The following is a 21,945-nucleotide window of genomic DNA, read 5'->3' on the forward strand; positions in this document are numbered from 1 at the left end:
TACATTTGCAGGTGGAATTAAGGCTGCTAATCAATTGACCCTCAAATGGAGAACTCTACACTATCCAAGTGGCAGTGTAATCAAATTGGGAGAGGGAGGCAGGAGATTGAGAACTGAGGAGACGATAGCAAGAGAAAGATGTGGCCTGCCTCTGCTGCTTTAAGATGGAGGAGGGGGCCATCAGTCAAGGAATGTAGGCAGCCCCTAGAGGCTAGAAAAGGCAAGGAAAAAGATTCTCCCCTGCAGCCTTCAGAAGAAAAGGAGTCCTGCTGACACCTTGATTTTTAACCCAGTGAGGCCATCTTGGACCATCTTGGACTTCTGACCTCTAGAGCTCTAAGATTTTTTTGAGTAAACTTTCATTGTTTGGAGCCACAAAGTTTTGGCAATTTGTTACAGCAACAATGGGAAACTAATGCAACTCATGTGGTTTTATGATAATGGATTAAATTCTCTTTCTGGAAATCTATAAAACAGAGAAAACATCTCTAAAATATGAGAACATCAGAGTGAATGAAAGTTGTTAAACAGAGGCAGCATACTACAAGTACTTTCTTTGCCACTGGGTCTTTCAGTTTAAGTAGACAGGTTTTCATAAATCCTCATAAGCAAGACTTTTGCCTGAATTTTGTGCCATGAGAATCAACCTCATGGATTTTTCCTCAAAATCACATTGATGAATTAGGTAATAATTTGATTTTTTCCCCCACAGGCTTTCATAATACCCACATACTTAAAACATGAAAATCTTCCAATTCCATGTTAAAGATCCTTCCTACCTCCTGGAATCCTCGTATTATTCTGCCTTTGATCTTCTTGTGTTTGAAATAATATTATACATGTGGTATATAGTTCATAAATACTTTCATTTAATATTCAGAACCTCTTGGGGTCTCATAACCTAAAAATGGGCAGGAAACCAGCCAGAGATCTGGGTGGCATCTGATGACTTTCCTTGTGATTTCTAGTAAACTATGAAGTCATAAAGCTGATAGTTATTTGGAGCACTGGAGGTCACTGTGTTTAAAACAGACACCGAGAAGCATTGTTAGTTATTTTTAATGTTATAAAGTGAAGTAGGAGCTAACCAGTAGAAAATAAGGTATGCGTGTTAGATGCGGAGATGCATACGTACACGTTTTTTTTTTAATTTTTATTTATTTATGATAGTCACAGAGAGAGAGAGAGAGGCAGAGACATAGGCAGAGGAAGAAGCAGGCTCCATGCACCGGGAGCCCGACGTGGGATTCGATCCCGGGTCTCCAGGATCTTGCCCTGGGCCAAAGGCAGGCGCTAAACTGCTGTGCCACCCAGGGATCCCCGAACACATGTTTTTTAAGGAATCATATTTGTTACTTATTTCTAGGAAGCAAGAAGTAGCAAGGGCTAAGTTTAAGACATTACAGGGTAAAATGTTAAGGTACTTATTTCAATATTTTTATAAAGTAGCAAAAATGTCCATTTCTGAAAAATTTCAAGGAACACCAGTATTTCCCCAGAAATATGGTTCCTACATTACACATTTCTTTGTGGATGAACTGGTGTCAGCAGTTAGCCTCTATTGCTGAAATCCAGTAGGATCCCTTAATTAATCCCATAGTGCTGGGATGTATGTCTTTGAAATATAGAGATAGTACTAAAAAAGTAAGCTATTAGCTTCTCTATGCCTTACTTTCTTTATCTGTAAAATGGGCGTAATATTAATATAATGGAATGAAGGCTTAAAGGATACAATATGTGCAGAGCCCTTAATACAATGCCTAGCATGCAGCAATCACTGAATGGGGTGCCCTAACCTAATTAATTATAGATGCAGAGAAGTGCTTTAAGACTATCTCATTTGACTTTGTTGTATCAAGCTGTTGCGTGGAAGGCAAATAATTATTTTACACATGAATTGCTTCAATTATTTCATTTTTACTAAACTCACATGAATGAGGTTGCTGGAGAAAGCAAACACATGTTTTTGTGGGTTTTCTTTTTTTGCTCCACCAAATCTGTGGGCTTCCCTCTCAGCTGGGTCTCTAACAATGCACTTCACTTTGCAGTCCTGGCCCACCTCTGATTACCAAGATCTTCCTCCCCTCGCATCCTTCTTATCCTCCTCTTTTGTTTTCAGCTCATCATCTCCTCTCTTACCTTCTGGAAAATAAAGTCCATCAGGCCATAAGGACCCTTATTTTTCTGTTTCTGTACTCTTCCTCTGCTGTTTCTATCCCTACCCCATCTCTGGATGAATAAGAAAGTGCTTTTCTTCGTTGCTATGATGGATTCTTCTACCTGTGTTTATAGTCTTATCTTTCTTCCCATCTCTTTGGGAACCTTGCTGCTCCATCAGTTAAGCCCCCTTTTTTCTTGTCACTTTCCTGTCCCCCACCCCCTGTCTCTTGGGCTATCATCCGACTCAAATCTCTTATCTTAAAAACAATGTGTCTCTCTGTGTTCTGGTTTGCTTTCAACTCCCCTCTACCGAGCAAGCATCATGGCTCAACGGCTTGAAAGCCTTTCTACCATATTTGATTCCCAAATGCCAGTCTGTGGCCCAACTTCTAGCAATCACCTGAACCGAAGAATCTCTTGTTTTAAAAAGTGTCCCTTGGGTGATGCTGAGTGCAGCTGGCTTAGGAACCTGCCTTTGAGTTCTCACCTCTACTTGTTCCTTTGGTGGGCAGAGTTTGACTTCTGTCTCTAGTGCTCCAGTGGTACTGATCTGGCTAAGAGCATCAAAGGCATTCTTAATTGAAAAAAAAAATCCCCCAAAACCTAACAGACTCTTTAATTCCTAACTCATTTAAACTCTTTGTTATATTGTAACTTTTAAGTACTCTGTCCTTCAAATTCCACCCCTCTGGATTTCTGGATCCTTCCCCCAACACACATTTTTTTTTTTTTTACTATTGATGTTCTATCCAGGTCCCACCTGTTGGTCCTCTCATCCCTGTACCTATGCCACCATAGTCTTAGGTGAAAGTCCTCATATTTCATTAAGCATTTAAGCGTTAGTTATTGCCTGTGCTGATGATTTCTGAAATCTGTATCTCTAGCCCACATTCCTGAATCCTAGACAGGTGTGTTCCTCTGTATCTTGATACTTCTCTCCAGGTGTGCCGCAAGTAGATCTCAAGTGCAGTAGGTTTGAAACTAAACTTTTGTTCATTCTATTGCTCTTAATGGCCAGCCTCCTGTTATATCCCCCCTTGCCTTACTCATCCTCTGTTGAAATAGTCTCCCTCCTATTATTTCATTTTCCCCCTCTCCTATTATTTCTGTTCCCTGCATTTTTCTAGAGTTTGCCCATCCTTCTCTGTTCCTGTTACCTTAATTTGGGGCTCATAATTTATGGCCTGGATTACTGTGAGAACCACTCCATTGGTTTTTATATCTGTGGTCCTTCGTGCAGCTTATTCTCCACTTTGCTTTCAGAGTGGGCTGCTTACTGTCCTGCTTAAAATAACATGGTGGCTCAGCATTGCCTTTAATGAAGTCCAAACTCCTCTACTTGGCATATAAATTCCTTTATAACCACCCTTTCTCATTTTTTTCAACCTTATTTTCTCCTATGTTTCTACAAACGCCTTTCAATTTATCCATGAACTTCTTGGGGCTCCTTAAACTGGCTTATACTCTCATGCCTTCATTTACTGAGGGTATTGTAAGGTATAAGAATGTCCCTTTTCCTCTCCGGGGTCCCAACCAGCCCATCACTGCCTTAGGGCAAATTAGAGGGAGATTCTTCATCCAGGAGGTCAGTTCTGTGGGTGCTGAGGTGGGGGACTGATAGTACTTTTCTGAGACGTAGAAAAAGACAGGTGTGCCGAAGCATCCTGTGCTGGGATATAGGGCGTGGAGAGCTGAATGCCAGCCCTCTTTAGCCTCCCCAACCCCTTTGCAGGCCTCCCCTGGGTAGTGAGCAACCTGTATAATGGAGTGAAGTAGCTCTGCTCCCATCATCTCCTCCTGGAAAACTTGATAAGATTGATCTCTGTCTAGAATTTCTACTTCTCGTTAGACTGTGGTTCTTATCCTTTGAATTGGTCCATCAGCCCCTTAGTGAATCTGAAGAGAGCTATGGATGAACCCGCTCTCCCTAAAAATGGGCATATTTATGACATAGAGTTCACTCATGAATCTGAGGTTAGAAACCACATTCTGAATGTTACTTAGCGTGGCTCCTGAGCCCAGGACCCTATCTGCCACTTGGAAGACACTAAATTAATGTTTGTGGAAATGTTGAAAGCATTTCCCAACTACCTACTTCTGTGCTTTTTTTCTGTTCATATTATTTGCAAACCTCTATCCCCCAACATGTTTTATATACTGCCATCACTGGGTCCTTGTTTGTGTTCCCAGCGAGCCTCTGAAATTTTCCAGAGGAGGCACTGCTCTGTTCATATCTGTATTCTCAGCATCTAACATAGTACCAAGTGTATAAGGCATTTGATAAACGTCTGAGCAAATGAGATTCAGTAATATTAAATGATTTGCATAAGGTTACTTAGTGATAGTGGATCTGGAGCAGGATACATCATTTTTTTCTTTTTCTTTTTTTTTTTTTACATCATTTTTTTCTTTTAGACCCCATGTTCTTAGACATTTTATTTATTTAATCAATTATTAATTAACTTGAGAGAATTTGAGAGAGCATGCATGTGAGTGGGGTAGGGAAGGGCAGAGGGAGAGGGAGAGAGGGAATCATAAGCAGACCCCACATCCAGCAAGGAGCCCCACACGGGGCTCAATCCCATGACCTTGAAATCATGACCTGAGCTAAAACTAAGAATTGAATGCTTAACTCACTGAGCCATCCAAGTGCCCCTAGACATTTTACATTTTGTATTTGCATATTTGCATTTTGTATTTGCATATATATGTGTAAGTATGGTTGGATGACTCCTTAACTCTCTGTTAAAAGGAAAGAAATAAATAGTATAACTAAATTTAAGTATTTGGATTAGTATAATAAACAGCTCCCAGGGCAGCCCAGGTGGCTCAGCGGTTTAGCACCGCCTTCAGCCCAGGGCGTGATCCTGGAGACCCGGGATTGAGTCCCGTGTTGGACTCCCTGCATGGAGCCTGCTTCTCCCTCTGCCTGTGTCTCTGCCTCTCTCTCTTCTATGTGTCTCTCATGAATAAATAAATAAAATCTTAAAAAAAAATAAACAATGTTGATAAAAAAAAATAAACAATGTTGATAAATATTGAAAATAATTTCTCAGATACTCTGGTATTTTGCCAAATACTTCTCCATCAACTTCTGAGGGATAATCAGACCATTGTTGGACAGAATTTAGCTACCGAATAACTGTTTCCATGAGTTAAATTCAATGATAATTAGTGAAGAGATTAAAACCAGCCCATGCTTGTGTGGTTTTCTCACTATTTTTCAAAGTAGCATTCCTAAAAGTGGTTTAGTGAATCCCTACTTCTTGCTTCCTGTCTTTTACTGCCCCTTGCTTTTTTTTCCAGAGAAGTAGGGGCTCATCACAATTGATCTTTTGGTCTCCTGAATCAGGATTTTTTTTTCTAGGTTGAGAGCTTGTTGATTTGGTTTCATAATTCTCTGTTTGTTGGCTTTCCAGAACTTGTTTCATTAGTAACCCAATTGCTTTGCATTATAATTGATTCCATTTGTAGGAAATTTCCTTTGTCTTTTTTCTGAAACTGAAGTCCTCCATTTTATTTTTCAAAATGGGAGTAGTAAGTGGTTCTGTGGGTATGAAGAGTTTCATGGAAAACATGAAGTTTTTCCTCCTCCTTGAAAGATGGAGCCAAACTTATGTCAGGATTTAGAAATGATGATTTCCATTATTTCCTTTTCACAGGTCTTCCTGCTAGGCAAATCCAATTCTTTTTATTAAAGCAAACCCAGCTGCTTGCTGTCTCCCTTGGATTCATTTAAAGCTTCAGGTCTCCCCTGTGTTGTAGAACTTGTTTCAACTCCCCATTAAACTTGTTTTCTAGGAACTTTACTTGTTTTTCATAGGCAAGTCAAAAAAAAAAATGACAGTTATGTCATAGTGAACAAAAAGCTCGAGGGTTATTTAAGTTGGATTAAAATATGCCAGAGCCTTGGTGACAGTAATATCAAATATGAAGTCCTTTGTTTCTAGATTCTCCAAAAAACTAATTAAAAAAAGAACTCTTTCCATTCCATTTTTTATGACATTTGCTATTCAGTCTCTCAACAGCTTTCAGTATCTGATTCTAAGTCAGGAGGGAGTTGAGTTGGTTTATTGAAAATCTTTTTCTGAATGTTTTACTGGAATGTGAATATATATATATATATATATATATATATATATATATACATTTTATGAACTACTTAACCATTTCTTATAATTTTCATTTAACATACTTGGTGTGGAACTTTCATGTTTTCTGTAAACCATCTTGAAAACACTTCTTGAAATATAAATGTTGCCATCATGTGAACTAGAGAATAAAAATATGAATGCTGATTCTGTGATTATACCAATCAAGTTGGGAGAGGGGAGCCATGGAAGGAATTTGGGGCTCCTGGCTTTCAGTAAACCATTCCCATGGGTTGAGACAGCACATCTTGGAAGCCCTGGTAGGTATCAGTCTTGGACTATTGGAGCCACTTGAATCTAAGGATTTAGATTCCTTAAAGCTTAAAGCTTCCCTAATAGGTGGCATTTTGATATTTGCAATTTCAGAGCAATAAACTAGAGGAGAAAAAAAGATTTCAAGAAAACCTCAGAAGAGAAGCATTTAGAGAGCACCACCAATAGTAAGTTTGTATCTTCAGAACTTTGTACCTTTATAGACATATTGTTCATTCTGCTTTTAAATTCTAAATGATGGTAACTGTTTAAGACCTTTGGTATTAGATTATTGGCTGTCATATTAATTATGTGATTAAACTCAGTCATTATATAAGTGAGGTTCTGAGGTTCACAGAGTACTTTTTTTTTAAGATTTTATGTATTTATTCATGAGAGACACAGGCAGAGACATAGGCAGAAGAAGAAGCAGGGTCCTCGAGGCAGCTGGATGTGGGACTCCATCCTGGGACTCAGGGACCACACCCTGAGCCGAAGGCAGATGCTCAACTGCTGAGCCACCCAGGCATCCCCAGAGTATTCTTTAGTAGTCAATTGACTTGAAATACTACTACTAAATTTGAGAAATTCCCCATTCTAAATAATTACTGGAGCTGATTCTTTGGTGACCCAAAGTACTTCTAATAATTTTGACTTTTGGGGGATCCCTGGGTGGCTCAGCGGTTTAGTGCCTGCCTTCACACCCAGGGTATGATCTTGGAGACGTGGGTCCCGCATCGGGCTCCCTGCATGGGGCCCGCTTCTCTCTCTGCCTGTGTCTGTGCCTCTCTCTCTCTCTCTCCCTGTGCCTCTTATGAATAAATAAATAAAATATTAAAAAAATAATAATGTTCACTTTCAAAACACTGATAAAGGGAAGATGATATTTGAAAAGTACCCAAGCAGAATCTAAACTAATTAGGGGTTTATCTAATAGACTGAGGACTAGTCACACTTGTATTTTTGTAGACAAAAATTGAGAAATAATTTAGCAATTATTGGCAAAATTCCCAATTGGCGGTCATACATCTAGGGACTTTTTCTAGTATGACTTATGAATATCAGTAGCTAATATGTATAGGGTGACTACTATGTGCTATGTAATGTAGGTAATCTACTCTGTTATAGAGGCTTTAAAGATAAGCTTGTGTCCTAACTCTAAGTAGCTAGAGTATATGCAAGCAGCTTCAAAGAATAGAAAAACCCAAAAAGCATATTTTTTATTATAATTTAGGAATATATATTATATATAACCTAGAAATTAACCTAGGGTAATTACAAAAGAATTAAAACCAAGCAGATATAAATTCAAAATCTGGGATCCCTGGGTGGCGCAGCGGTTTGGCGCCTGCCTTTGGCCCAGGGCGTGATCCCGGAGACCCGGGATCGAGTCCCACATCGGGCTCCCGGTGCATGGAGCCTGCTTCTCCCTCTGCCTGTGTCTCTGCCTCCCTCTCTCTCTCTCTATCATAAATAAATAAAAAAATTAAAAAAAAATAAAATAAAATAAATTCAAAATCTCATCTCCATTCCCTAGCTGTGACCTTGGACAAAATACTAATCCTCATTTTTTTTTTTTTTTAAGTAGGGATGACTGTATCTTTCCCATAGGCCATTTGTAAGGATTAAATAAAATATCTTACATAAATGGCATAAAAGTACCTGAATTATATGGAAACAGAAATGAAACTTCTTACAGAGGTCCTTGTTGGGTGGATCAGACAACTTCTATTTTGTAGTGATTGTTATATAGAGACTATTCTGGTCCCACCCAGAATGGGCAATTGGCCTCTACTTTCAGATGGATTGTTATTTGACTGCCTCCTGTTCTCTTCTCCCATTGTTGTATCTCATTTTCAGAATTTAAGATCATTCTAGTGTTGGAATGAGCATATGTGACACCCTATCTAGAGTATGTTGCTCCTCTAACTTACAGCATCCTCTGGTTTTCTCATTCCACTGCACTTACCTTGTCTCTATCCCAAGCAGTTCCTTTTTGCTTTAAGTCTCCAAGGGAGGAGTGGGAAGAAGTTTCTCAATGTTTTACTTTTCCTCTTAGTAAGTGAGGTACTTGGCCTCTACTACCAAGGCCAGAAAATTGGGAGATGGAATGGGTTGGATAGAAGTGCCAATGAGTGATGTCATCTTTTTTAAGTTTAAATAGGCATTGCCCTCATTTAAGTCATTGAATCCCTAGCCTGTCTTTCCCTGCTGTTCTTCTAAAGACTGGCATGCGGGTGAGGGAGCTGGTGGGAATCTAAACACCAAGAGAAATTGTCTTAGAGGGAGATGGCAAGAGGGAGACAGTAGATCAAGGGTGTCACTATATTATTGCCTTTCCATTCATTGGTAAAGGATGGATGAGCATATTTCTAGGCCAACTAGAGGAGTTGAAGGAGATAATGGAATGCCTTGGGGGCAGTCATATGCTAGAGACAAAATAAAGACAAATGTATTTATCCTGTGTCATCCTAATTTCACTGGAAAAGGGAAGACCTGTTTACCAATGAGGGGTCTTAGGTACAGGACTAGGAATTTGCAAGCCCATTCTCTGGAGAGTTTTAAACATAGTAAGGTGAAGGATGAGAGATTCTCAGCATCTAAAGGACATGGAGGCTATGTCACCCAATCACCTTTCTTTCGTAGTCTCCAGCTTCTTGAGTCATGCTTTACTAAATACTAGAGATCAATCACCTTTTTCTCTCTAAAGAAAATAAAAAGAGTTTTACCCTCAACCACCATCATTGGAACTATACCATCATTGGAACTGAATTCAATTACACGCATATTTCACTCTTGCTCTTTCTTCTGCTTATCATGAAAGTCCCAGTTAACCAGGAAAAAGGAGTTGACTAAAAATGAGAAGTGTCTCAAATTGATTTTTAAAGCCTATTGAGAAACAGAAAAATATATGTGAGTTTTTTAAAGAATATTTTGTTTTGCACTACTTTTGAAATTAAAAGACTAATAGCTCATGAAATGAATGATCATTATATAGCTAGAGATATGAAAGGGACTTCTTGGCAAACATGGATCCTATGTATAACAAGCCTGTCATACCTCTTTATAATTGGTTTATGGTACAAAAATTGTCTAGGAGAGCTGTTAGAATTCTAGTAGCACAAAGATTTCACCAGACCAACCACGCTATTCCCCATTCACCAACGTCCTTTTCCCTCCCACCAAAACAGTTAGATTCCCCTGAAGCTGTTAAACCAAGGAACACAAAATAGAAACACAAGTAAGAAATTCTTTCAAATTAGTCAATACCTCATGTCCTTGCTAGTTTCAGCATGCTAGGATATGTGGTTCAAATAGCAGACCAGAAATGGTGGTGGTGGTGGTGGTGGTGGTGGTGGTGGTAGTGGTGGGGTGTGTGTGTGTGTGTGTGTGTGTGTGTGTGCGTGCGCATGCGCAGAAGTGCGTCCATGGACTTGAGCAGACTGTAGATCCAAGCTGCTGGAGAAAAAGCTCATGATAGTATCCCGGGGCACCACAATGAGAATCTTAATGTGCTCTTTCTTAACACCTTATTCCTGACTTCGTTCATTTGCTTCTGATTATTTTTAGTGTTGTCAATTATTTAGCTAACAGGCAGAAAACTAGGCTTTTATTGACATCCAAAGGGACTCTCCTGAGTGTAATAATGAAGGCAGTTTATTGAATGCCTGTGAGGTTGCTTTCTAATTGTACGCATTAATCTGCCCATGCAAGCTGGCTGGAAATACACAAGCAGATTGCGTGTGCAGATGGAGCACACAGGATGGCTTTTATGAAAAGACCTCTGGAATGTACTTCTGCAGTACTGTCTTTTCCTTAAAAATCGAATGACTGTGACTATTTCAATTGGCAGCTGAGAGCAGACCAGATTAATGGTGCATTAAGTCTGCTACTCTGGCTGGGGACAGATTCATTTCACAATTTAGAATTAGTTCTAGGATTCTTGAGCATGAAAGCAGAGGGTAGAAATAGGCATCTAACCTTGGTGTAGTTTTCACCATTATTTTTACTCTCTGTAGTTGCTTATTTATAAAAAGTCAAATGTGGCACTTTTCAGGGTGTCCTTTTCTATTACTTAATATTTCTGGTGGGTTTGAAAATTTGAAGTAATAGTTAATAAGCCTTTGGCTGTGCTTTTTTAAAAAAAAATCAAAGGGAGGATGTTGGGATTTGGGGGATTTAAAACACTTGAGTAAAATCTCAGCATTTAAAATTTTGAATGGTGGCTTATTTTGAGGGTTGTAGTCATCTTTCTAATAACGCCTTTTGGACAGATGTAGAGATAGGTCTGAATTTTGAGCCTATTTAATCGGTGGCAGAGGCTCATGTAGGATGGGAGTAGCCGGATGCATTTCGTGTGTGAGTGCTAGGAAAAACAAGGTTCACTTAAGGATTTGCTGGAGATGTAACAATTGGGTATCTTCTTTTTTTTTTTTTTTTTTTAAATTTTTTTTTTTAATTTTTATTTATTTATGATAGTCACAGAGAGAGAAAGAGAGAGAGGCAGAGACATAGGCAGAGGGAGAAGCAGGCTCCATGCACCGGGAGCCTGATGTGGGATTCGATCCCAGGTCTCCAGGATCGCGCCCTGGGCCAAAGGCAGGCGCCAAACCGCTGCGCCACCCAGGGATCCCAATTGGGTATCTTCTAAACATTTATTTTTTTAAAATTTTTTTTTTTATTCAGGATAGTCACAGAGAGAGAGGCAGAGACATAGGCAGAGGGAGAAGCAGGCTCCATGCACCGAGAGCCCGATGTGGGATTCGATCCCGGGTCTGCCAGGATCGCGCCCTGGGCCAAAGGCTGGCGCTAAACCACTGCACCACCCAGGGATCCCCTCTTCTAAACATTTAAAGTGTTAATTCATATCTAATAACCATTTAGTATAATAGATTATACAGTTATATAGTTTTAAAAATATAAAGCACTTGACTCTTTGAGATAAGCAAAATAAATAATTAAAAAATAAGCAAAACAATAAGCTGCTATATTACTGAGAACCTATGGAGTATCAGGAGCATTAGGTATATTATATGCATTTTGTCATTTAATTTTTAGTTGAGCCCTATTATGGATATAGCCTCCTCATTTTTACAGATGGAGGGATAAGTAATTTAAACACCCAAAGTCATGGAGACAGTAAGTGATGCAGCTAAATCTTGGTCTTGAGATTTGGGGGAGCCAGAGAAAATAGGTAATTGAGAGGCATGTAGTTTAAAGGTCAGGAATTGCTGGTTGAGATGGGAGTGATAAGCATTGAAGTGACATGGAGGACCTGTGGAGAAGACTATGGGGTAGATTGGTTCCAAGAGGAAAAGTTGGGCAGGGTTGACTTCTGTTTCTTCTTACCATGATCTACGTTTTGCCTAGAGTAGGTGAAAGAAAAACCGAAGAAGTATGTCTCCTTCTTCTGATTTTCATCATCTATGATGCCATCCTCTTCCAGGTCTAACCCTGGGTTAGTACCACAGTTAAACTCTCTGTAGGCTCTGTGGGCTTTCGTGACCTCTCTGGGCTCTATGCTACTCCTAGATACTGTTTATAATGTTTCTAGGGAAGAGGGGTTCAATTCTTAAAACCCCAGTTGAAAAAGCTCTTGGAACCAAGTTCATTCCAAAACGGGACCTTTCTGTCCCTAAACTGCCAAGCACCACCTTGAGCTCAGCCTGTCCGTTGTAATGTTGGGAAGTTTACTTCATTTCTACCATCAGAACCATGTATCTCTTTTATTTCCATTTGAGTAATAGTATGATTAGTTCCTAGGAGGCACATCTTCATCTATTTTAGTTTCCTAGAGTGGAGGATCCAGGCAGGTCTGCTGAATATGCACACTTACGCCCCAAGTTTGCCTTCTAATATGCTCACAAAACTTCTAATGCCCTTCATGGGAGCTTCCAAAAGACACTTAAGGGCTAAATCGATCCCTCTTCCATATGGTAGGCTTAAATCCAACTTCTCATTTTATAATCCAAGTAAGGTGAATCCAAAGTCATCCTATTCATAACTTTCTATCTTATGCTAATGAAGTGAACTTACAGATACAAAAATCCCCTGTCTATTTTGTTCGGAAGAAGACTGAATATTTTATGGGAAATCTGATGTGAGAGAGAATCCCTGCCTACTGAATGTTAAATCGTGCTGATGGTTAAGACTGTATCAGAATTTCTACCCACTATTGATTCTTCCTGCATATGTCCTGGTGCACGTTAACTCATTCTCATTCCCACTGCTACCACCTTCATATAGGTATTTATCACATGCCACCTGCATTATGGCTTCCGTCTCCTTGTCATCCCCTGGACTGCTGGAATGGCTTCATCACCATCTTTGCCAACTGTCTTTTTCTTTCGTTGTCTTACATGTTTTGTCAGATTTCATTTTCTGCAGCACAACTGTAGTCATGTCTCTACTCTCTTCTAAAAGTCACAGTTATTTCCCATTTCTTATTAAATGAATTCCAAACCCCTTAGTCATACTGTGGGGGAACTGGTAAGAAGGTATCAGAACATGCTAGGATTTGAGTCTGTGTCAGGTGGTTGGAGGAGGCTTTGAGGAAGCAGGGTTTTGTTCTGGGTTGAATGTTATCAAGAGGCAGGGGTGATTGTGACTAGGTATCTTAATCTTACCTAAAAGGAAGAAATACCTGAGTGATTAATTGTAATGGTAATATAATTAATAAAGAAGTGACAGTCATACAAATTAGCTAGGAATTTGGGGTATTTGGTCATTTTGGTTTATTTTATTTTTTAGGATTATTTATTTATTTTTTAGGTTTATTTATTTATTTATTTATTTACTCATTTATAAGAGACCCAGAGAGAGACAGAGACACAGGCAGAGGGAGGAGAAGCAGGCTCCATGCAGGGAGCCCGATGTGGGACTTGATCCCAGTATTCTGGGATTGCACCCTAAGCCTAAGGCAGATGCTCAACCATTCAGCCACCCAGGCGTCCCATTGGTCACTTTGGTTTAGACAAGTTTCTTATATCTTTCTTTACTCAGACATGTTAATGAGTGGTCTTATTTTTGTTAGGATCCATCATAGTCACGGAGTGACCTCTTTTGATGTTGATACTATGTGAAATGCTTCCAAACGGAGAACACCAAGGCCTTGCTGAGTGTCAGGGCAGCTCCTGGATGTCAGGGACAGCCTTCTAGCCTTCTCAATATGTAACTAATAATTGGTAAAAGATGAAAGTCGACTAGTGTCTTATTTATAAACTAGTTTCACTTAATTATCTTTTCATTGGAACCTGGTACTATCAGTGTTCCCTTCTTGTGAGGGCAGATCTGGGGTCAGATAACTTGGGCCCAAACTATAACCTGTCTGCTCATGAGTTGAACATTATTTAACTCTTTGACCCTCTGTTTCCTCATGGGGTGGGACTAGTAAAAGTTGCTAATGGGAAAGATTAATCAATATAATCCATGTAAGACATCTAATATTGTGCTTGGAGGGAGAAACTAAACAAAGTCTGAAGTCACTGCAAATAAGGAAAGCACAGGAAGAAGTAAGAGAGGGACCAGATGATTCTGGACTTTGTTCCCAAGAATAGAGCCTAAGAATTTCTTTCCAACATGTGAGTTTTACTAAGGCTGCAGGGCCCAGAAAGTACTTCTCATAAATATACTGTCCCTAGGGGAATATGTGCCCCCTCCCCCATCTTGGAGACAAGCTACCTGCTGAGCCAACTTTATCACTTCTGTGTGAGCACAAAGAGACTTACTGAAAAAAATGACCACAAAATGAACTCTGGTCAAACAAGTAATGAATCCAAGAAGACAGAAGAGAGAAGATATCAGAATAATTGTGAACAAAGAAGATAGTGTCATTTGTTGTCAAGTATATGATGGATTTTTATCTTTTTTTAAAATTAAGAATCAGCATGATCAAATTAATAACAAAGAGGATTTCAGTGCTAGAAAAGGCACACAGAAGAGAGGGAGATAGGAAGTAACATAAGTATTTTTTTCTTTGCATGAGGAAAGGCTTGTAAATTCTACATATTGATAGAGGACTAATGTGTGTTTAGTTATATGTACAAATAGAATAGGATATAGGATAAATAACATAACACAGGACATATAACAGGATTATTGGATATATAACAGGATATATAGGCTCTATAACATAAAAACATTAGGAGACAGACAATACATAAGTGAAATACAATGAATGAAAATGTAATCATTACAACAGAAGGCTGAAAAGAGGGTGGAAGTTCTATAAATGAGTCAGCAATCACAGAAAAGGTATATAGGCCAAATCTCCTTATGAAAAGAAATGTTCTGGGATCCCTGGGTGGCGCAGCGGTTTGGCGCCTGCCTTTGGCCCAGGGAGCGATCCTGGAGACCCGGGATCGAATCCCACATCAGGCTCCTGGTGCATGGAGTCTGCTTCTCCCTCTGCCTGTGTCTCTGCCTCTCTCTCTCTCTCTGTGACTATCATAAATAAATAAAAATTAAAAAGAAAAGAAAAGAAAAGAATTGTTCTTTGATTGCATAAAAAGATGAAACTCTAGCTATATGCTACTATAAGAGATACCATAAAACAAAGGAGCTGAAAATAAAGTCATGGAAAATATAACCATAAATGCTAACAAAAGTAGGCAGATTAATTAATATCACTATTAATAGGAGACAAAACTGAAGTCAAGGTGAAAACCATTCAACAGAATGAAGGGTCTTTTATAGAGATAAAATATATAACCCAAAAGGTAATGTGAATTATAAATCTTTATCAATTTGAGACCTATAAAGCAAACTGCTAAAGTCTGTAATATAGTGGGTTTGTCAAATTTTCCTTTTTATTTAGCTAATTTTCCATTGAAATGAACATATTAAGTGAACCAAGAAACAAATATAAGGAATAGAAAATTTGAATAACAATGACTCAGTATGATTGTAAAGACAGGTGTAAGGTGTTATACCGTTTATTATTTTTTATATTTAATTTGATTTTTTAAAAGATTTTATTTATTCATGAGAGAGAAAGAGAGAGAGAGGCAGAGACACAGGCAGAGGGAGAAGCAGGCTCCACGCAGGGAGCCCGACGTGGGACTCAATCGCAGGTCTCCAGGATCACGCCCTGGGCTGAAGGCAGGTGCTAAACCGCTGAACCACCCAGGCTGCCCTATACCTAGTTTATGAAAAAAAAAAAAAAGCCTCTTGTGGTGCCTGAGTGGCTCAGTTAGTTAAGTATCCCATCCTTGATTTCAGCTCAGGTCTTGATCTCAGGTCATGAGTTCAAGCCCCACACTGGGCTCTACACTGGGCATGGAGCCTACTTAAAAACAAAAGAAAACATATTCTGTACAAATATTAATGTAACTACAATTGGCCATGACTGAGGTTTCAGTTTCTCAGAAAATCCCTCAAATATTCCCCAAATCCTAAAAAGCTACCATTCCTAAGAAAAATCTAATAAAATTAGAAATTAAACAAGAAGGAGGTTTAACATCCATTCACTTAAATTTTTCTAATCACTTTTCTAAATGACTTTTTAGTATATAAATTGAAACCAAAACTGAAATTGCAAATTACTTGGGGATAAAAGAATACAAATTTTAAAGTATCCCATGTTAAAATCTATAGAATGTGGCTACAAAATTATTTAGCAAACATAGAGTTTTAAAACCATTCAGTAAAAATGGAAATAAAAAAAAGCATTTTATTAAGATAGTATTTTAACCATAAAATAAATAAAAAGAGATGGAAGGATAATACAGGAAAGAAATATTTTCGGTAAAAAAAAATCTGTAGAAAAGGAATTTATCATCTGTAAATTAACCCCAAAACTAGTTTTTAAAAAAATTCTGATAAAATTTCAGACAGATTTTGAACTTGTTTGATTTTCAAAGAAAAAAAAAAAACCTACAAGGACAAGAAAGGAAATATAACCAAATTCCTGGAAGCACAAAATACTATGTCCTACTTCTTGTTGTTAAATGAGGACATCTGAGTGAAAAAAAATTTCCTGGGGAAAATGTACACTAGACTTAAAGTGTGAATAGAATAAAAACTATAAATGGAAGGAAAAATGTAGCTTGATTTTACGTATAAAAGATGGGAGGCCCAGTTGGGTTTTTTCCAGTGAGTTCTACTAAACTTTCAAAGAAAGTGTTAGATTTCTTTTGAAATCCTAGAAAGGAAGCCAGTTTCCCCAGCGGAGTCTGGAACAGGATAATGAGAGTGCTTGTTATTACTGACCTGTACCTAGAGACTATTTCTAATTCTAACAAATAAAGAACCTAAATATTGGCTCTTTAGAAAGAGATAAGTGTCTCTGATTGTCTTTCTAAAACATCCCAAAGGGATCAACTAAAAAATTAAGAGAGCTGGTACAAATAGGCCAACTAACGTGAATGGATCTAAAGCCAATATGCAAATATTTGTCTTTCTTATACACTATCAAAAGCTCATTACAAAAATATAATTGAAAGAAAGATCCCATTTAAAATACTCATCTGCACTGTAAAACAAGTGGGTGTAAGTCTAATAAATACCTACATATTATTTATTTGCCTACATAAATAAAATACCTAAAAGAAGATGAAAATAAATATAGACCATTTAGTATAAAAAGAAAAAAAAGAATATTATAAAGATAATAGTTCTCCTGAACAGGAAATTTTGTGCAATTTGATAAGCCAAGTTTAAAGAGAAAATACTGAAAAGGTAAATAAATTTTAAAATGAAAAATTAAAGGGACTTGGGGGAGAGACTTACTGTACTAGGTATCATATATATAATATAAAACTATAGTAGTAATAAAGTGTCATTGATATTGTAGTAAATAAATCTATTCAGTGAAAGAGAAAATCTACAAGTAGGCCCATGAATATATGGGAATTTAGTATTTAGAGCTTCAGTTATTGATAAAAGTATTCTTTCAAATCAGTGTCAAAGAGATAATTTGACAAAATGTATTGAACCTACAAAATTAGAATATAATGAAGAACGTTTTTAGAAAGGAGAAGATTCTACTCCACAAATTATAAGTCACACATATAACTCAGAAGCCATAAGGAAAAGTACAGATCTAACTGCAGAAACTATTTATGATAGGAGACAGTGAGCAACATTACAAGTGAGTCTAGGAGAAAATATTTGCCTCAAGAGTAATGGAAGAAGGCTTAATTTCACAAAGAACTCTACAGATTAGTAAGAAAAAGACAACTCTAGGAAAATTGGCAAATGGCTTGAACTAGCAGTTAAAAGAGAAGGAATATAAAATCAATAAAAATATTGTGCCCTCCCTAATGATCAGAGAAACACAAAAATTTTGTTTTTACACCGGCCAAAATATAAAGGTATTAGCATTAGGCAGTGCGTTGTCGTTTATTCAACAATGAGCGCCTGGTATGTGTCAAGCACTATTCCTTGTTACTAGGTTCTAGGTATGTATTATAAATAAAACAAATATAGCCCCATCACCAAAAAGCAGAAATTCAGATAAATATAAGCAAGCTAACCTAGAAATATATAGAATAATAGACAATGATTCCTATGAGAGAACATAGTGTGAAGATAGCCATCTTTACCAGTGATCAGGAACACTGGGACTGGGAGTGGGGAATTTCCTTAGCATGACTGGGAAGACCAGAATCTGAGAAAATGACATCTGGACTGAAGATGGAAGGATGAGAAGGAATGAGGTCTGCTGAGAATCAGGGAAGAAGGTCCTAGGCTGAGGGAACAGCACATAGTGTATTCAATAACCTGAAAGGAAGCTGGTATATTTGGGTTGAAGTGGGGAAAGAGAGATCCTGCAGTTGCCAAGATAGGCAGGAGCCAGGCCAATCATACAGGGCATGGCACAGAGTCTGGGCTTTATTTAAGCTCTAGAGGGAAAATCTTCAGAAGCTTTATAAATGCTTTTTAAGAAGTGATTATTACCTTTTGTTGTGTCAAGAATAGATTTGAGGAGGCAAGAATGGACATGGAGAAGCTAGAGACATCACTGGGGGAGTCCAGGTAGGAGTTGGTGTTGGCTCAGTTTAGAGTGATGTTAGTGTTTGTAAATTTCATGTCAAGCCAACCTACCCCACAACTCTTCCATCCTCCTCCAGGCCTACCATCCCCAAACACCTAATATATTATTTTCCCCAAGTTTGATTCCCTTGCTCTGGTGCACAAGCAGAAAAAGCAGATGGTTGACTTTATCTGAGAAAGGAAGGGGAGAGTTAAAGGAATTTGTAAAGGGAAGATCATAAAAATGGACTGTGGGGTCTAAGCTGCCCAGTAAGTAAAGATGGGTGGAAATTGATAGTGAGAAAGGGAGAGGAACAAGGCTTTGGAAAGCTCAAAGAGGCTAGAAAACTATTGTAGTAAGGGTGTTTGTGCAAAGAACACGGAACGATAGAAAGTTCTGTCCAAGAGTGAGATCTGTCATTTCATATGTTGGAAGGAGGCTATTTGTTGATGATGATACAGTCTAGGGTAGGACTCTAGGAGTGTGGCTGAGGCAGAACGAAGAGCTACTGGAAAGGAGAAAATAAAAAAAAAAAACAGAGCTTGGGGGCTGGAAGGCAGGGACTTGTTGTTGACAGTAGTTGAGATAGGAAGGCTAGTCGTAATGCGAGAGAGATGGTTGACCAGAAGGTTTGGAGAGTGGCAGCAGCAAACAGGAAGAACATAGGGTTTACTGAGGTCAGGAGCACTACAGGAACAGACATCCTTTTTTGCAATGGTCTGGAAGTAGTAGGGGGAGCAAAGAAGATGCCTGTGTCACCGCTAGGAACTGAGGAAAATGTAGTATGAGAAATAAAATATCTCCATTTAGGGAATTTGGCAGAAAGCACTGGCTTTAAGATACAGTCTTGGTTTCAGGTAAGGAAGAGAGCTGAGGAAGATTTTTTTTTTCTTTTGAAATAATTTTCAGCTTAGAGAAAGCTTACAAAAATACTACAGCGTCTTGCAGTAAGATCTTCTCCTACCTCCCCCTAATGTTAATACCTTGAATAACCATGGTAAAGTGATCAAACTAGGGAATTAACATTGATACACAACACTCTAAACTAAAGGCTTTATCAGAATTTCACCAATTTCTCTCCAATGTTCTTTTTCTATTTTAGGATCTGACTCAGAATCCCATAATATAACTAGTGCTCATGGGGATCCCAGGGTGGCTCAGCGGATTGGCGCCTGCCTTTGGCCCAGGGCGCGATCCTGGAGTCCTGGGATCGAGTCCCGCGTCGGGCTCCCGACACGGAGCCTGCTTCTCTCTCCTCCTGTGTCTCTGCCTCTCTCTCTGTGTGTGTCTATCATAAATAAATCTTAAAAAAAAAGTTAAAAAAATAATTATAATTAGTGCTCATGACTATTTAGTTTCCTCCAGTCTGTGACAATGCTTCATTTTTGCTTTGTTTCTTGCTTTATGTTTGATACTTTCAAGCAGTACTGGTTAGTTACTTTGTAGAATTTTGGGTTTATCTGATGTTTTCTTATGGGCAGGTGGAGGTTTTAATTTTCAGAATACTAAGAAGGGCTGCTGGTCCTCAGAGCATCGTATCAGATGGTACATGATGTTGATGCCTTCGTTATTGGTGATGTTAACTCTCAGTCTCTGGTTACATTAGTCTCTGCTGTACAGCTCTTGTTTTTTCTCTTTGTAATTGGGGGAGATACTTGAGGACTATTCAAATATCCTGTAATCCTTAACTCCCCCCCCCCCCACTGATTTAGCTCTGAGTCCTTATAAGTGTATGAATGGTTTTTGTTCACATCCACTTACATTGAAACTGACTCAGGCAAAACAGTGTCTGTTTAGATACCAGGATAAACAGTATCTGTTTATCCGATAACCCATACTGCTAAGCACAAAGCAGAGACTAAAGAAATATTTGCTGCCTGCACAAATGCATATGTGAATGTAGGTGAATACTTGCTCACCTAAACCTCATGGTGGGGAAATTCAGGTTTGTGAAGCTATTGTGAAAGACGAGGAAGAATGTGTTGTTAGGTAGTCCTCATATAGAAGGGTTCCCAAGACACACTGAGGTTTTGTTTTCAAATGGATGCCATAGCATGATTTAATCATAGGTCAGAATCATGTGGATCTAAGAGAATTATGCATATTAAGTATCTATCTGTACGACTATAATAGTTCTTGGGATCACCGGGGGTGGGGGGGCTTTTGAGAAACACAGATTCTCAGTTCCTACTCCAGACATGCTGAATTACAAAGTCCAAGTCTTGAGTCCAGTAATTTCCAAGAAGCATCATAGATGATGCTCATGGGGCCAGCCTCACACAGGTGTTCCAGTTGGCATTTTGGACATTACTGTTCTAAGGAACCTAGAATGGCACGCGTAAAGCTTTTCCCTGATAAGCACTACGACACTGTGTATGCTTTTTCTCTTTTTGAGAAACATGTCAAAAATCATAGAAAGTATGTATCAACCATGAAGGTCATACCTGAGATTGAGCTTAGGTTCATTTTTAAAAAGAAATTTAAATGGCGAAGTGATGGATGAACCCTTTCACTGTTCCCCCCCATCCCTCCATCTTTTTTCTAGCAGCAACAGCTGTTCTGGTACGTAGCATTTGTCAGTGCCTTTCAGCCAAAGACCACCAGGGATACACCTTGTAGTTGAACATGCTGGGTTTGTTACTTGTTGCAGAAAAGGCAAACTCACATCACAAGAAGTGGTGGGATATCTCAGTGAGACTGCTAGGAAGAATTGATTAGGATTTAGATTTTGGTTGGGTAATTTTGGGAAGGGTCTAAAGAAGCAGGGGATTGTGTTTTCAGCATATGGGGACAATTCTATGATTGGGTGTGTCGGTAAATCTTACCTCTAGGGAGGACAGCCTAGATGAATACGAAGATGTAATTGGTAAGGAAGTCGCCATTCATTTAGCAAGATGGAGGATATATGGTCATTTGTGAGGTGCACTTGTGTGAGGTGGGTGCTCCTGTGGGACCATTTATGTTATCAGTAGAATAACATGGTTTAGCTGTGAGTTTCGAATTAGTCTGTAATAACATCATGACGTGTAGCTATGTCAGACCAGTTCCCAGATGTTTTGGGCTGTTCTTTTTCTCATCATGTACACTTCTCCAATTTTATTACATATACATGAATCCACACAAGGTACAGACTTTTTTTTTCAGACTGTTTTTTTTTTAATTTTTTATTTATTTATGATAGTCACATCAGAGAGAGAGAGAGGCAGAGACACAGGCAGAGGGAGAAGCAGGCTCCATGCACCGGGAGCCCGACGTGGGATTCGATCCCGGGTCTCCAGGATCACGCCCTGGGCCAAAGGCAGGCGCCAAACCGCTGCGCCACCCAGGGATCCCTGTTTTTTTTTTTTGATGTCTCTTGGATAATTTGATCCCTGCATCATACTTTTACATTTTTTTTCTTCATCAGAT

General features: G+C 38.8%; 1 protein-coding gene across 6 annotated transcripts in view; it reads left to right on the top strand.

Annotated features, from left to right (window-relative positions):
- Positions 1-21,945, top strand: part of EPSTI1 (epithelial stromal interaction 1) — a 93,912-nt gene that overhangs the window by 28,991 nt on the left and 42,976 nt on the right. For all 6 annotated transcript variants that reach the window (XM_038569629.1, XM_038569630.1, XM_038569633.1 and 3 more), the window contains exon 6: positions 6,678-6,751. In XM_038569629.1, coding sequence (XP_038425557.1) covers positions 6,678-6,751 — 74 coding nt within the window. The remainder of the gene's footprint in view (positions 1-6,677; positions 6,752-21,945) is intronic.

Source organism: Canis lupus, chromosome 22 (genome assembly GCF_011100685.1).
Source record: "Canis lupus familiaris isolate Mischka breed German Shepherd chromosome 22, alternate assembly UU_Cfam_GSD_1.0, whole genome shotgun sequence".
Taxonomy (NCBI): domain Eukaryota; kingdom Metazoa; phylum Chordata; class Mammalia; order Carnivora; family Canidae; genus Canis; species Canis lupus.